The sequence below is a fragment of the Pezoporus flaviventris genome, unplaced genomic scaffold (assembly GCF_033815535.1).
Source record: "Pezoporus flaviventris isolate CSIRO_AGI_PZ_B2104156 unplaced genomic scaffold, CSIRO_AGI_Pfla_v1 ptg000015l, whole genome shotgun sequence".
Classification (NCBI taxonomy): domain Eukaryota; kingdom Metazoa; phylum Chordata; class Aves; order Psittaciformes; family Psittacidae; genus Pezoporus; species Pezoporus flaviventris.
This window is the reverse complement of record NW_026892563.1, coordinates 15,026,909-15,044,240: the sequence shown is the minus strand read 5'-3', so window position 1 is coordinate 15,044,240 and position 17,332 is coordinate 15,026,909. Positions and strand designations below refer to the sequence as shown.

At 41.4% G+C, this 17,332-nt stretch overlaps 2 protein-coding genes across 3 annotated transcripts; one reads left to right on the top strand and one right to left on the bottom strand.

Moving 5' to 3' along the window:
* Window positions 1-265: 265 nt before the first annotated feature.
* On the bottom strand, window positions 266-7,711 carry HMGN1 (high mobility group nucleosome binding domain 1). The gene is made up of 6 exons (XM_061453541.1): window positions 7,457-7,711; window positions 7,018-7,050; window positions 6,890-6,919; window positions 6,738-6,788; window positions 3,743-3,874; window positions 266-1,128 (listed from the first exon to the last, which is right to left on the bottom strand). Exons 1-6 carry the CDS (start codon window positions 7,469-7,471, stop codon window positions 1,081-1,083), a joined length of 309 nt encoding a protein of 102 aa, XP_061309525.1. The 5' UTR covers window positions 7,472-7,711; the 3' UTR covers window positions 266-1,080.
* Window positions 7,712-7,835: 124 nt separating this feature from the next.
* On the top strand, window positions 7,836-16,471 carry GET1 (guided entry of tail-anchored proteins factor 1). 2 transcript variants are annotated; one of them, XM_061453553.1, is made up of 5 exons: window positions 7,836-8,050; window positions 10,301-10,466; window positions 12,041-12,108; window positions 12,991-13,105; window positions 14,779-16,471. In XM_061453553.1, exons 1-5 carry the CDS (start codon window positions 7,961-7,963, stop codon window positions 14,850-14,852), a joined length of 513 nt encoding a protein of 170 aa, XP_061309537.1. In that variant the 5' UTR covers window positions 7,836-7,960; the 3' UTR covers window positions 14,853-16,471. The 2 variants fall into 2 exon arrangements, with proteins under 2 accessions (XP_061309537.1, XP_061309538.1); XM_061453554.1 differs by having other exon boundaries at window positions 13,326-14,862.
* The last annotated feature ends 861 nt before the right edge of the window (window positions 16,472-17,332 follow it).

Below are 17,332 nucleotides of genomic sequence, written 5' to 3'. Positions count from 1 at the left end.
CTGTTGTGTTCTAATTTTTGTATTTTTTATGTAACAGAAGCAGCAGTAGGATTTCAAAGCAGAACTCCCCATTATGCCTGCAACTACTGTTTCCTACTTGCTACTCCTTCCCTGCATTACCTCCTGCCTCTTAAAAAGTACATTTTTAATAACAGTTAAGAACACAGTTAAAAATCAAAAACTACACCACTTGGAGTTGTCATAGTCAATGCACGAGCTACAGAAACATCATTTCATAATCAAGATTTATTTGGCTTTTGTTTGGTGATCACAGACACACTGAACAGTTTCACAATTGTTTTTATTCACATAGTTTTTTAAATCTAGAAACTGTAATTCTGTTTGTTGGGGATTTTTTTAACCCAAGGACTACTTCACATATTCCTCAATTTATCTTTGTAGACAAGATGTTCTTTAAAACTGGATATGAAGTTACAGTATCTGGAATACTGACATAACATGTTATGTCTGCCAAGCAGCAACTTTTACTTAGTATTTAAAGATACAATAAGAGTTTCCAATCTTTCTCATCATAGCTACAAAGGTGTTGGAAAAAATAAAGCTGCAACTACCAAAAATAACTTTGTCACAGATAAACATCACTCAGCGAGAAATCCAACACTAGGGAGCAGTTTCATTAGATAAGCAATTCTACTGATGGTATAACCATAGATAAAGATAAGTAACTAAAATGCTAAGACATTCTCAACATACCGTTATGAATTCCAAAGTCTGATCCATGTTATGCTTCATTTAATAGGATAGAAAAACTGTCCCTCTCAGTCTATGGAACATGAAGCCTAATTGAGGCTTCAAAGCCCTCTCCTTAATGTAACATCCCATTTATTTCTGGTTTCATAGAAAACAGACAACCAGTACATGATTTTACCACTTAAAAAAAGCATTTACACTTATCTAAATATGTAAAAAAATGGATTGAGTTGGGATTCTCTCCTTTTTAAAAACATGTTTTCTAGAACTACTAAAAAACTTGCATTTACAAAATAGTTGATAAAAATATTCCTCTGAATTGTACAAGAAAGGTATAAGGACCACCAATTAAAGACCTGGCACCAGATGTTACTCAGCCTTTGCTTCTTTCTCTGCTGCTGTGTCAGATGCTGGGGACTGAAAAGAAGACAAAGAAACAGAACACTTGTAGTATTTTTAATGCACAGGTTCGCTAACCTGACAGGCATAACAACCATGACTTGGTTCTACAGACCACATGCTGTGACAATCTGCTTATTCTCTTGGATAATGACTGACTGAAAACAAACTGTCTTAAAAAGGCTTCTATCTCCTCAGATGCATCACACTGAATTTCAGAATGTTGCTACTGTTACTACTTAATACACACTGCAAAGGACTTTTAAATTTTTTGAAAGAAAAAAAAAACATTACTGCCTTTATGACAGGAAGAGGGGGCTTTTTAACCTACCAAGCTAAAATTCCTGCATAGAGTGTTTAGGAAAGACACCACAGGTACACTTCATTCATTTATTCAGTGCAGCACTGTTAACGTCTTCTCAGAGTTTTGCAGTAACTTAGTGAGACTCAGAAACACAGTATAAATATATTAATATATTATATTAATTATATATTAATTATATACATTAATATATAGTATATTGTTAAATGTAATTTTGTAGAAATACATTCAGTGAACCAGAATGGTAGCAGCAGAGCTATACTATTTTTTAAATTCTATATGGTGTATATCTCAGCTTCAGAACAAATTTATACCATCTTAACTGACTGAAACTGCAAACTCCATTTACATCAGAAACTCTTTGCATTTGCAATGTAGATTAAGAAAATGAATGTGACATATCTATTAACATAAAAATTATATTTAATTATTGAAAAGCTTTGCAGCACCACCAGCAGAATAAACCACTGTAGCACCCAAACAGGAACCCCAACACCCGCTCAGCTTTTACTGCCACCTGGGGGAAGCTTCTGAAGGATGAAGTACAGAAGCTATTTCCATTTGCAGGGCTAGCTCTCAGTGAATGTCACCAAAAGTCCTCACGGGCCTTTCACCAGCCCAAGCGCATCAACAATGGCATCTCTGACACCTTTGTCTCAACTGAAAACAGTAATGTCCAACAGGACAGGCTACACTTCTGCCTCTTATAGACTTCAATATTCTATTAAACCTGAAATTTTGGCTGGCATGACCAACATGAGACCAGCAGGAAGATGTGCTCCAGAAGCCATCATCCACTCCTTGCAAATTTACATCATCTCTGCACTAGTGTACTAAACAGACCCCAGCTGAGAAATACTGCCAAATATAACAGTCACTGGTATTGCTGGAACACTGCATGCACAAATTATAAGACCAAATTACATGATAGTAATACAGAGCCAGAGCTGTGCAGAAGGGCAAGCTGACTACAGAATTCATACCTACAGCACAACTTTTTCACAAAGATCACACTGGAAGCTTGCAAATGAAAAACTGTTACCTCAAAGTAAGTGTCTTGTATGCTCAAGTACCATCCTGTACCTTCCCCATCCACCAAACCACATCACCTACCTAAAAAGCAAATACTCTTTTCCTCTACTTGAAGACTGATCTGTGCACTGGTAAGACAGAATTCAGATAGACATTTTTCTACCTTAAAAATTACTTCCCAGTGCAACAAACAGACAGGAAGCATGAATCACATCTTTACATTTAAAAAAAAAAACAACAACAAAAAAAAACAACAAAAAAAACAACAAAAACCCAACTCATCTATCTGACCAGCAACTCCATTGAACTCATTAAAATGAGTGAAGGATTCAGTACTGCAGAAACATGAGACTTATTCTAGGCTTACTGCCACATGAAAACTTGTGTTTCATCCAGCTGTTAACAGCTGTCCTAGTAGGAGGCACTGCTTCTCCCTACAGATCTTGTCCTACATTTAAAACTAAATTAAATGTCCACATTCCAGGGAAAGAATACAGTGTGGAGGATGCTTTAAGTTACTTGATCAGTAACTCAAAAAACTTCAGCAACACAGCCATTTTAGCACAGTATTACAGCCAAGACTGATTTAGCATGTTCATTTCTTCAGTGACAACTATTACTGGTTCTTGCACTTTTCTCTTCCACCCCTGCACGAACCTGTCCCTTCTACCAGCAGTGTCTCTATCTAGGACTCCTATAAATGTTACTTCAACTTTGATTAAATAATTTAAACTTCGGGTTTTCAATGAAAAATCCTTCCAGCGCCAAGAAAATGAATATTGCATTTGTCAAAAAAAACTTTTTTATCAAGAAGGAACCTGTCATCCGGTAACCACAAAGGCAGACTACAACCCAAACCAAACCCTGTGAAGACAGACAACACACATGAACAGAGAAGTATACCCTCCATACATCCTGTATGTATTATTTTGGCAATACCTTCCTGCAGGGAAACCAGCCCCTCTCTGAAGGACATTATCCCGTGGTAAAATTCTCACCTTTTTTCTCAATTTCAGGGACTGTTACCACATTACAGCAACATTTTTGGGAGAAAATGGAATTTTCCAGGTGCATCTACTAACATTTCAATAGCCTACTTTCTTTTTTGGTGCTTTTTGGTAGGGTTTTTTGTTGGGGTTTTTTGGGGGTTGTTTTTTTTTTTGTTTGTTTTTTCAGAAATAGATTCTGAGAACTGTGTATGTTTCTGATAGGTATTTGGATAAACCAGTACAGGAAGTTATCCAACTGCTTTGCAGCAAAGAATACAGACAACTTTACCTCCTCAGTTTTAGCTTCTCCATTTTCTGCAGGCAAGTTGTCCTTTGTCTGTTCTTGGTTTGTCTCTTCTGTCTGTTTTCCTTTAGGCCCCTTTTTCCCCTTTGTTTGAACCTTCTTGTCCTCAGATTTATCCTGCAATGAAATAAATTTCCAGTACCTAAATTCCTATGACCTACTAGGCAAAGTTTGGAAATAATTAAAACCCACACAAAACCAAGATAGACTTGCTAAGCAGAGGGAGCAACTACCAACAACCAGTGAGTGAATACATAGTTCAACTGTCAAAAAAGTTTGTCAAACTACATATAGACCAACAATCACAGTTCCAGACAGTAAAATTAGAGAATCAAACTGGGATGAGAAGATTATTAGATTCTAGCAGCTAGACAGATTTGTAATATATGATTTAGCCTTGTGGCACATAAAAAATAACAATGTGGTCCTTCTGCTCTGTAAATACAAAGTACTTCAAACACTTTTTTCCCTCTAATATCAACAGGGCAATTTCCATAACCTAACCTAAACTAATGCACCGCCTACAAGTATCATTTCCAGTGCTCCTTTGTCACTGTTTCAGTCGCATCCTCTGTACCCACATGACTGTTGTTAAATGAGTATATAAAAAGTATTTATTCAAGAGCTACTTTCATATAAATACATAATACATCATCCCAGACATTCTCTACAGCAAAATTTTTCAAGAAATGACAAACTGTAACACTTTTTCTGGAAGGTACTATGTGAGTAAGTGGCAAGAGAACATAACCTCTAAGCAGAAGACCATTACACTTAAAATGTGTCTGATCCCATTAAAAATATTGTGTGCATTTCACAAGTATTTTCTCCAAATTGTGTCCTAATTTGTTGCCTGTGACCTAAAATCCACTCCCAAGAAATAATGTTCTTATTTTTGCATATTTTAAGTCATGTAGACAGGTATCTCAGACTACTATTAGGAACTATTTGGTCAGAAGCATTCTGTCCTATCTTCAAGCATTCTTCCCTACAAGACCCATACAACTTTCTTGCTTCACACATGCAACTTTCTAATAGTTATCTGAATACACTTCCAATTGTACATGAATGCTCATGTAAAATTCTGTCTTCATAAAAATACAGTTTTGCCAACGAATTGCAACTACTGAGCAAAAGTTCTAAGTTTTTTTACACCACTGGATACAAACATGCGGTAAGTTACATTACATATACAAGAGATGGCAAAGTAAGAACAGTCAATGCTGAAGCATCTTATTCAGGTAACTAAATTGTCAATGTCCACAAAATTTTAGAAATACTTTCCTCCTATTTTTAGGAATAGGATAGTTTCTGAAATCAAAGAGCACAGTGAACACAGTTGTAACATGCTAATGGAAAAAAGAAAATACTAAAAAAGTTAAAGGCTAAGCTCAGTATTACAAATTCAGGTAACAGACAGTTTCATAACATGAAGACTTCTGTAGTTTGATTGTCAAAATATATTTTTCTCCATTGCTATTTATTTTTTAAAAACTCACCAAGTAACTCCGTAATGAGCAAACTTCTTCAACCCGAAAAATACTGTCAGGGAAGTTTTTAGAAGTTACAAAGTTGATGCAAAGAAACATCTTTTTATGGATCAAATACAGAAAAAAACATAATTTAAAACTTAAAAATCTATCATTTCACTGGTAAGTGAAATATTTCTGCAATCATTTAAAGAAAAGTCCAGAGACAGCTAAAATAAAAAAGTACTGAAGCTGGAGAAGCAAACTACAAAGATTAAAAAGTACAAAGATTTTTACATTAACAAAAAGAAAGTTTTCAAACAGCAAGAGTTAAGTGACAGCACAAGTTCTAGAACAGAGGATCACATGTAAAACAAGTTACACATCTATTTGAATTGCCAATGGCAACAGCAGTTAAAAAAAAAAGAAAAAGATTGTTGACATATTCACATTACAGCAGCATTCCAAGGGGGCATCATGCAACGTATTCTACTTGATATTCTAAAATGACAACTGTTTGTGATGTACTTGGTTTGCACGAGTATGCTCCCAGCTATGAACTGTAGAAATACTTCTACAAATAGTTACAAGCAGGAAGCCATACCATGCATATCAGTCAGCACCGACCAGCAGCATTAAGAATTAGACGCACCACACAAAAGACACTGAAAAAAAAAGAGAATCAGAACTGAAGTAAAATTGGAAAACTTCCCCAAATTCTTTAGGCTTACAACTTTGAGAATAAGAATGCAATGATATTCAAACCATTGGAATGAAGGTGCATTACTGAGAAGTAACTGTTCAGTAGGATTAATGAGAACATCAAAAACCCTACAAACCAATGTTAGCATATTTGAAATTATTTTAATCCATACATTAAGAAGAAAACTTGTAATCGCAAAGGAACACTTCAAATCACATATACCAACAAGCCAACACACACACAGCCTCTTTTATTTCTCCCACAAAACAAAGTACTTTGCGCCTGTTATTGGCAGTGTGAAAGCTATATTGGAAAACCAAAAGATCATGCTAACCCACCCTTGTTTATGCACACAATACCTGTAAACTAGACTACATGAGTGAAACTCAGATCTTTTTCAGTAGCTACCCAAGTAATTCAAATATTTTTTTCTAACACACCACCTTAAATCTTAAGCTTATTTTAACCTCTTTTGTTACAGTGATGAAACACAATCCTTTGTACAGTTGCTTTGACGCTCCAGTAGTTCTGCTCAGTACCAAATTACCACCCAGGAACTGGTGTCCATATTTCTATGCAATACCGTGAGTGCTTAGCAAGATCTACTTGAACAGCGGCTAAAGGTACCAGTGGATACTGGCAGAAGGACCTGAAAAACTATGTCTCAGAGAAGTGAGTGTTCACACAAGTAACATGCGAAGAAAACTCTGGGACACCGTGCAGCGCCAGCACGAAACGGGATACCACTGGGCACTTGCACAAGCACTCAACCACCTCCTCTCCCTCTCCTCTTCCCTGCCACTCTCACCTTTGCCGCCGGCTTTTTTGGTTTCGGCTCTGCTTTGGCAGGAGCAGGTTTCTGCGAAGAAAGCACAGGTAAGGTCGAGATTCACCTCTCAGTAATCCCCTTTTCGGTACAGGAAGGCGCACACACCCCACGCACCCCGCTCCCGTACTCACAGCGGACAGCCGCGCCGATCGCCTCTTCGGCTAGGAACCGGGAAAAGAGAGAAGAGAAACACCGTAAGCAGGATGCTGAGCGACAGCGCCCCGGGCCTGGTCCGGCCCGCCAACACCGCTGCACCTACCTCCTCGGGGGCGTCCCCGTCCGCCGCCGCCACCTGCCAACACAAACACCGCGAGTAAGGCGGGGCAGGAGGGAGGGCGGCCCGGCGCGTGACGCTGCCGCTCGCCCGCCCCTTCCCGCCGCTTTCAGAGTTCGAGTCCCTGAGCGGTGAGGCGGCTGGCAAGACCCCGCCGAACCTTCTACGCACCACCGCCGCCATGCCCAGCGGGGCTCCCCCAGCAGGGTGGCAAAGGGAAGGCGACGGCCACAAACAGCGAGCGGTGGCGGCCGCCGCGCCTGTGACCGCGGAGGGCCCGTTTCTCTCCGGGCCCCGTCCCCGCGGTGCCAGACCTCCTTCCTCCTACCCCCTCACACACATACACCCCGCACCAGCCCGGCCCCTGTGTCGCGGTGCCGCCTTGGGCAGCGCTTTTCCCCGTCGTCGGTTCCGCTCGCTTCACCTTTCTCTTCGGCATGGCGGCGAGGCTGCGCGGCAGCGGCTCCCGGCCGCGACCCCCGGAGCTGCGGCGGCGGCTGCTGCTGCTGCTGCTCCCGCCCGGCTGCTGCGCGCGCGAGGAGCCTCACGGCGGAGCGGCTGCCTGCGAGACAGGCTCGCTGCGCAGGGAAACCGCCCCCCCACCCCCCATCCATCCCAGCAGCGCCAGCGGCACCGCAACAGGATCCAGCCGGATTGGGCGGGGGGGGCCACGGCGGGGGGACGCTCGCAGGCCACGCCCCCTCCCCGGCTCTCACCTAGCGCCCGCCCCGCCGGCAAACAGGGGAGAGAGGGCAGGAGGCTTCCTGATTGGTTGTTCCCCGTCACGTGTTCGCCGCTGTCCCAGTTTCCCCTCACGCAGGCGCCCTCCGCCATCCCATGTGAATGGTGGCGTCTGTCCGAGCGGCGCGTTAGTGGTGGAGGGAAGGAAGGGCAGGGGGCGTGCCCGCCCTGTGCGGAGGCGTGAGGCATGGCGGAGAGCGGCGCCTGGCTGCTGGTGTTGAGCTCCGTCTTCGTCTGCAACGCGCTCAAGATCCTCCTGCCCTGCTGCTCCTCCATCGTAAGTGACGTCATTGCCCCGCCCCGGCGGACGTTACTAAATGAGGGCTGTGGAAAGCGCCTCCCCTGTACTCCGGCAGCGGGGCTGCGGGCTGGCCGTCGCCTCTGACCGGCGGGGTTGGCGGGTGGGGGGGCCGGGTGCGCAGGTGGGTGGGATGGGGTGGGGTGGGGTGGGTGTGAGGCCGCGGGTGTCAGGGCGTTGCGGAGTGCCCGGTGTTTTTTGTGTCACAGCCACGTGAGGGCTGAGGTAAAGTGGGAGGTGGCGGGCAGCGGCGGAGGGTTCCCAGTGCTCGGCGGTACCGCATCGCGTGCTCGCTGTGTGCAGCTCGGCCTGGTCCTGCTCCTCGCCTAGGGAGAGGAGAAGGTGGAAGGAGTGATGCTGGGAGGAGCTGGAGGTGGCAAAGCCCGTCAGCGTGGCCATGGGACACTTCATTAGCCCCCATTAAGCAGATCTTTGAAGCGAGTGTCTTAAGTGCTGAGTTATCAGTGTTTTAAAGGATGCTCCTGGCGCTACAGCTCTTGGGGCGTGTCATGGGACTTAAAGGACAGCAAAACTCAGTCTCCCGTGTTTTCAGTAGATGGACATCTCTTTGTTGAGAAGGGAGATGGGTGGGTACAGGGATTAAGGAGTTAGACATCACAGGAGAAAACTTTGAGTCACAGTCATGAATCAGAGCCCCCTGCTCTGATCTTAAGCGTTTCTGTGGAAGCGTGGATAACAGAGTTACGGACCAATGAATTCTGTGACTGACAGATAAACTGACGTGTGAGCAAGCACCAACCGTTCTGCTCTTTCCTGTACACAGCTTCACTGGCGCACAAATTGGTGCACACTGGTCAACAATGGACAGAAATCCTTTAAAACATAAATTACTCTTACCAGTGTGGGGAATTGAACTTGCTGTTGCTATAGATAACAAAAGTCTCCGCTCAATTTTCTGGTGTGGTCCATGACAGAAACCAGTGTCATGTTCTCATTGCAGTACTGAGAACATCATTTGTGGTGGAAAAATTGCACGTCTTATTAGAATCACAGAATGGTTTGGATTGGAAGAGACCTTAAAGCTCATCCAGTTCCAACCCCCCTGCCACGGGCAGGGACGCCTTCCACTAGACCAGGTTGCTCAAAGTCCTATCCAACCTGGCCTTGAACACTGCCAGGGATGGGGCAGCCACTGCTTCTATGGGCAACCTGTGCCAAGGCCTTGCCATCCTCACAGAGAAGAACTTTTCTTGAGGAAATCTAGAAAGATTTACTAAGGAACAGCAAGAAAAAGATTTTAAGTCCTTTGCACCTTCATTTCTAAAGTAAAAGGAGTTGATGACCCAACAGGCAGGTGGTGCCTCATGAAAAGGAAGTAGGAAAATAAAAGAAGATGTGAAAATGCTGGCTAACACAAAATGAGGTTACCATTTTATATTTCTGTCAGCAGGAAATAATTTTAGCCAAGAAAATAGTGAGAAGTTGTAAAAAAAAAAAACGCCTCTTAAACACACAAATAAGATGTAAGGAAAGTAATGCAAATTTATTTTTCTGGTTTTGAGGAGGTAGTGAGATACGGCACTAGGTGGATCCCAACTCTCAGCCAGTATGGCAGTTTGTGTGTTTCTAACAGCTCAGACTGGGCAATCTGTAATCTAGAGGAGAGATTCCCAATTTGTAAACTATGCATCATTAGGGAGGTCTAAAACTGGGCTGTTTGGACCCTTCCTGAGACTGCTGGAGCTGGAAATGGGAATGAAGAATGAGTAAGGGGCATTGCTGGAGCTGGAAAGGGTGGTGATGAAAAGGAGCACTTTTCTGTCTCTTCCTCTCCTGCACATGTCAGATGCTGTTCATCCAGGCGGTGCCTGATAGGAATTGCAAGGAGGGAGGGCAACAGATCAGCCCAGGGTGTAGTGACAGCAGAGTCTGAGAGATACTGAGGCAGCAGCATCAAGAGTGAGGAAATGAGATGAAAGCAGAAATCGAGAAGGAAAAGGCAGTTAGCCATAGGTAGAAGAGTTGAAAATCACTGCCCTACAGGGATGGTAAAACCCTTTTTGGTTTGCTTCTGTCAGAACAAGAGAGTAAAGCTTCCTTGGCATTTAGAATACATTGTGATGTTAAGGTTTTTCTGTGTCTTGTTGAAGGGGCCTTTTTTTAATGGGAGGCTTTTGAGTATTTAAGCAGAAGATAATACTTCACATATGTTAAAGGAAATCAATGGAACTCTGGGTGAATAACTGATACTATTTCTTTACTTCTTAGATATCCAGATTGTTACAAAAGGATGCAGAGCAGGAATCTCAAATGAGAGCTGAAATTCAGAACATGAAGCAAGAACTGTCAACCATTAGTATGATGGATGAGTTTGCTAGATATGCCCGTCTGGAAAGAAGGATTAACAAAATGACTGACAAGCTTAAAACTCACGGTAGAGTTGCAATGTTTACTTCTAGTTTCTGAAAAGCATTTTGTCAGGTGTTTTCAATTTTAAATATATGTCTTCAACTTTTTTTTTCAGCTCCTTTTAGCCATTTCCAGTGTTCCCTTCTTTCTTTCTTTCTTTCATTTTTTTTTGTTTTTTTTTAAAACTTTTTTGAGACCTTGCTTTTGTCTTTCAGTTGTGCATAATTCTGCATATTCCCCTTACATTCTGTAACTGAGTAATTTAGACTCATATCACAGGATGGTTTGGGTTTGAAAGTAACTTAAAAAATCACTTAGTTCCAACCCCCCCGCCATGGCCAGGGTCACCTTCCACTAGACCAGGTTGCTCAAAGCCCCATCAAACCTGACCTTGAACGCTGCCAGGGATGGGGCAGCCACAGCTGCTCTGGGCAACCCGTGCCAGTGCCTCACCACTTTTTCTTAAAGGAATTTTCCTGGGCTTCAATGTGCAATTCTTTACTCTTTCTCCATGATGCTCATCACTGAATCATGTTTTGAATAAGTCAAGGGAGTCCTTTGCTGCGTATATTCATACAAAATGGTGTGTTGCTTGGTTGGGGCTATTTGGTTACTGTACTACAAAATGCTAGAGAGAAAGCAGTGAACTATAGAGTAACCAGAGGAGATATTTTCTGCCACTTTGTGACCCTGTTTGGTTTTATGCAGCAGCTTTGTGACAAGCTCTAATGATTTGTCTCCATTAGGATTTTATAGTAGTATAGTTCACTATCTCATGGTAAAGAGTACACATAAACCTTTGGCACCAGAGCTTTTGCTCTTGTCTGCCTAAACTCACTAACTGACCCTAACAGGATGGGAGACTACTTGGTTTGTCTGCCTCCTGGATGTTTATAGGCTCCTTGCTTGGAGAAAGAACAGTATTTATAACTGGCAGTCTGGATTGATCTCAGTAGTATCATTCTTAACCTGATAATTTCAATTAATTAAATTTGAGTAGTTTATTTATCAACCAACAATGTAATTTTGGAAAACTTCAGGCCACTTAGTTTGAAGATGTGCTGTGTTCATTGGGCTTCTTTATACTGGCCTGAGGTGCTGTAACAGGAGAAAAATAAACACAATAAGTTTCAATACTGAACCTGACCAAAATTGATTCACAGTGAAGGAATAGGCTTACCTGTGTTCTTGGATGAAACAAGGCAAAAAGTGCATCTACCAAAGCCAGGATTCTTCTCTTGACTAAAAGGGAAAAATTTATGCCTCATCTTAAATTAGTAACCACAGTGGCTGTTACTATTCTCATTTGGGAATAGTTATTCTCGTTTGGAATAGTATTCTTGTTTGCATGCAACATTTCTCTGTCTAGGATATTGGTGTTTTGCAGCTTTTCATAGTAGCATTAATAAGAAACTCCAGCATGATGTGGACCAAGCCTTTTATTGCAGAAGGATACCTTTGGTACAGCTGTGAGTCATTTGAAAAGAGATTTTTAAGCAGTGTCATATCCTGAGAGTGAAATATTAATAAATTAAAAGTTTTATCTAAGTATCATTCACTGTTATAAATAATACAGAGTAATATTTTCTCTTTTAACAGTGAAAGCACGAACTGCCCAATTAGCCAAAATAAAGTGGGTTATAAATATTGTATTCTACATCTTACAAGTAAGTAAATACTTTATTATGAACACAGATGACTAAACTGAATCCTCAGTAGTGTTAGTTCTCTCCTGCAGTTATTGACTGATATTAGGCACACAGGTGTTTGACATTCCAGTGCCACAGTGAATGCTGAACTGGAAGAGTTTCTTGAAATGGAGTGGAGAGATGTTGCTGATAAGGTCTGGTAGTTGTGGATGGAAGGAGGTTTGAGTTTCACTGTAGCTCTGTGTTTCTGGTTTTGAGATGACGTGATAGGAGTTTGTCTTAGCTCTTCAATCACTAGGTTTTGGTTTTGGGGTTTTTGGTTTGTTTGGGTTTTCTTTTTTCTTCCACTTCCATATGGCACTGGACCCAGCAAGTTCCAATACATGCAAATATGTTACTTCTGTTATTGAAAACAAAATATGTTTTTGCTGAGGATGCATATCTCACTGACAGCTGCCACACATTTCCCCACTGTGCCTCATCAGATTGTCTTTGTAGTTCAGACTTGATGCCAAAGAGTTGTTTGCTGATAAGGATGACAATGGTCAACCTGGAGATGTCCTTAGGGTAATGTTAAAGTGAGTTGAGTTCCTGGCAGGCAAGAGTTATGGCTAAAAACAGTTATCAGAATTTAACAAGTGCTATGTTTGTGTATGTTAAATTAGAGCCAGGGTCTCGAAAGAAAGCGGTATTGTCCAGTGTCTCACTACTAGCTCTTAATATTGTGTGTAACTTTAAGGTCATATGGAGTTTAAAAATATTTTGAACTTGCTTAAGAACAATGTAAAATAAAGGAACTGTTCCCTTTAATTGGAATTTGTCATTTACTGTTTCGTAGTAGAGGTGGAAATGTACTTCAGCGTGTGATGTTATCCAAGCTAATAACAATTTCAATTCTAGGCTACCTTGATGGTCTCTCTGATTTGGAGGTACTATGCTGAGCCAGTTACAGTGCTTCCAGGCAAATGGCTTGCTCCGCTGGAGCGCTTGGTAGCCTTTCCTACAGGGGTGACAGGTAAGGACCGCACACTGGAAAAACACACTTCCCAAGCCCACGTGGATGCTAATGTGCAGACCAAGAGCATACACAGATTGGAAGCACTTCTGTACAGTTCTTCTGACTCCCTTGAAACAGGGAGGAGTTTTAAACATTCGTAGCTGTTTCTTATGTATTCAAATCTTGTCAGTTTAACTGATGATAAAATGGGCTGTTTGTCATTTTTATTTCTTCTTAGTCAGAGCAGTTTTATCTGCATCTGGATAGAATTGACCCTGGAGGAGATTTGAAATCAGAAATATTTTTATATTAAGGATCCACTGAAATTAAGTAGAGTTGCATTTAAAAATGGGCAAATACTTCATAGGTCTGTATCGTTTATGTGTATTTCTTATAATTGCTGGGGTTTCATGCTAGTGTAACTCTAGAGTGGTTTAGGCATCCTCTCTTGGCCTTTTGCCATGCCTGTTCTCACCCTTTTTCCTGTCACACTTTGTTGCATTTTTGCCTACTTAAATCCTTTTCTTTTGGTCAGTTTAACAAATTAATAATCAGAATGATACCACAAGTTGTAGACACCTGTTCCTGAGAGAAAAGTGTGCTGACTTCATGCTAGTGGGATAAGTACATGGGAGAGTGACAGGACAATATAGTCAGGAAATTTACTGTCAAGCTAAAATGCTGCTGGTGAATCTTCATATTAGGTTTATAAGCCCTAACTGCCCCAGAAGGAATTCCAAACTGCGTTGTTGGAATTTTATGTTGTGGTATTTTTAATAGCTGTCTAGAGAACTATTTGTATCCGGCATGCTTTCTGGACAAGAGAAGAGTCTGCTGCAGTGCAGGGTAGGGGCATAGTCCTTGGAAAACATTTATTTGAACAGCATTTGAAGGAGTTTGAAGTTCACACCCATGTCTGCATTCAAATCTCCTTTTTTGTCTTGGCTGATAATCACACTGAAGAGATCACTTTTGAGTTCTAGGTGATAAACACAAAGTTGTCTAAAAATGCCCCAAAAAGTAGTTTCTTCACATGTGCTATGCATAGCACATGAATGTATTCTGTGATACTGTGTAGCTTAGTTCCATGTTGTCTGCAGTATGGATGTGCTGTGCATTACAGTCAAGGCACACCCTCTTTTCCACCACACCAATACAAATTCCTGTGCTGCCGGTTGGAATGACCAGACCCTTTCAAAGAGCAGTAGCAAAGGTCTCTGTAGTACTTTTCTACATAGCTGTATGGGGAGGCAGGGGAAAGGAGTACAGATTTAATACTTGTTAAAAACCTGATTTTAGTTTCAGAAGAAATTGATTATTTTTTTTTACCTCTCAAGTCCTGAATTTAGGTCTAGCAAAGTATTCTGTTACTGGCCAAGCCTTTAACTTCAGCACCTGAGACTTTTTCTGTTAGCAGATGTTTTAGCTGTGGGTTGTATATACCAGACTTCAGCTCTTACTTGTGTTATCTGGTACTCTTTTCTGCAGACAATGTTCAGGGGTTCTCAGGACCAGCATGGAGATAGCTGCCATTCCTTGAAGAGAGACATTTGTATATAAAAAGATGTTTTGTTCCTGTTCACCTTAGAACTCTTTAAGTTTCAGGTTTTTATGCATCCAGAGCTATTTTTCAAAAGCCTGCTTGCTTCATGGTTATTGACATGACTTAAATCGTGTTTTATGTCTTTCAGGTGGTGTTGGAATTACATGTTGGCTTGTGGTTTGTAATAAAGTTGTAGCTATTTTGCTACACCCTTTCAGCTGAAGGAATCCCAGTAATCCATGGAGTCCTCAACTACACTTTCATTATCACTGTTTTGAATGAGACTAGGTCTGAGATAACCTTTGTTACTTCATTTGGATATCAGTCAGTATTCCTTTCGATGTATTTTATCTTCCCTTAGTCTGCTTTTCCATTTGGTGATCAGTTTTCAAAGAATAGCATTGCTGTTTATAAAGCCTCATTTTGTGTCTGCTTTGACAAGTGTGAACACTGATTCATGGCAGAACTGTGAGACTGTGTCATGGCATATACTCACCAAAACCTGAAAGCGTTGGACTTGTATATTTTAAGTTGGAAATGCACTGGCACTAGGAGTTAATTTGGGAGCTTTGCTACTGCTTTCCTGTATGACATGGTAGTTTCACCCAGAGATGGGACTGTGTTTGATGACAAAGTGGTACTAGAAGATACAGAGGAAGGTGGTTTGGTTGGCTTAGGGATAAAACGGGTTTAGTTTCCTCCTTGTTATTTTTTTCACACTAGAATTGGTTGTGTTCTTGGGTTGTTTTGGAAAATACATTATTGATATATGTGCAGAATCAACTTTTTATCTCTCAAGAGACTCCTTCAGTTGCCCAGTACAGGATGGATGGATACTTTTCTCCTCCCTGACTTTTGAAGTTCATTGAACACTTGTATTTTTTCCTACTTTTATTGATAATTGACCTTTTCTTCCTTGGTATTTTTTTCTGCTTCCAAAACTGATTATGACTGAAACTATTTTCTTCCATGTTTGGGGAGGAAAGGTCTGGTCAGCCTGCTCAAGCTCCATGTTAATGAAGAGAAAGTAGAAGAGTGTGCTGTTCCTTCGGAGGGCTGTGTTTCTAAGGGCTTTAGCATAAATTAACGACAGTTCAAGATAGCCCAAAACAGCTATGTAAATGTAAAAAGGCACATTGGTGATTTAAATGTGCAAAGCGGTAACAGAGTGGTAGCAGGCCAGAGGAGGAGGGAAAACAATTTTCTGTTTCAGAGTAAAACTTTCTTGTGGTATTTAGGTACAGGAAACAGCCACGATATTTTGAATTTAAGGGAGGACAGAATTATTCCAGTACTGTGCCTGTAGAACAGTGGCAAAGTTGTGTTATCTTCTGTGCTGCAGTGATCTGCACCCCTTCACTGCTGCCCTGCAAGACAAACGGGTGGGTTTATAAAGTTGTTGTTCCGCAGCAATTTGGTTTTTTGACATGAGCCTGAACAGAGCCCTTGGGGGCACCTTTCCTTCCTCCTCTGGGCTTTGGTGATTCTGATTCAGCTTCCTGCTCTGCACAGTGGAATGCATCTGTTCTGTTATTCCAGGGCTTTTGCCTAGGGCCCCTCCATAATTATCACTGCATTGAGAAATCAGTTCAAAAGGTCATGATACATTCCGTGTATATATGCATGAAATGTTTGTGAGGCTTTGGTTTTGTTTGGGTTTGGTTTGGTTTTTAAGTGGTAATTTAAAAAAAGAAAAGGTTTTACATTAGGGTTACATTTAGCCAAGGTGAAAATAGATGCATTAAATAGCAAGAAAAAAGTGTTGTGATTGAATGTTATGTATAATTGTGGTTTTATTAACAAAATAAAGCTTTTTGATCTGTCTGAGGTTTTCCAATCCATTTTTCAGTGTTAACTACAGTTTCCTAAAATGAAAAAAACCCCATACCTAAACCAGCAACACCCCCAATACATACACACTTTTTGGACAAGGAGATGACTACTGGAATCAATGGGACTAATTTATTTATTATTTGTGTAAAGTATTTAGGACAGATTATTTAACTGTGACATTGACCTATTTCTGAGTATAAAGATGTGGCCAATGGTATTTCCACTTGGCTTGTTACACAGTTTAGCACAGCGAAATCAAGGAAAGCAGCACCACTGAAAACCTTCACAGTGGCATTTGGTGTTTTATCCATGCATAGCACAGGGTCACCCAATGCTCTGTTTGTTGGCGGCTCCAGTCAAACATTTGGGTGAGTGAGGGCAAAAAGGCCTTCAGTCACCTGGTCAGCACAGAGGAGTGTTGGATTATGTTAGCTTGTCTGCTCTTGGCTTTGGGACAGCAGTGAAGGCACTAGATCTGGTAAGAGTTCATAGAGGAGAAGCAAGCTCCTTTTCAGACACCAGAAGCTGTGCTTTGAAACCTGCCCCCTGTACAGCTGCAGCACTGCTTCAAGAAGAGCTTTCCGAAATTTGAAAAATACACTGCAAGTAAGTTCCAATCTGAATGTCTCAATCACTGAGCAGCTTTTGCATTTTGAAGGGGTTTTTTAAGTGCCTTTTAAAGCTAATAGAAAACACATAATTTTCCATAACTTCACATCATTTTAGCAACAGTTTCATGAATTACTGTGAGGAACAAAACATAATCCTCCTACCCTTGCTTACATAACTTTAAACACAGGATTTTTGAAAGCTTTGGAGAACTGGATATGCCTGACTTCTCCAAAACAATGGTTTACTCTTGCACATTC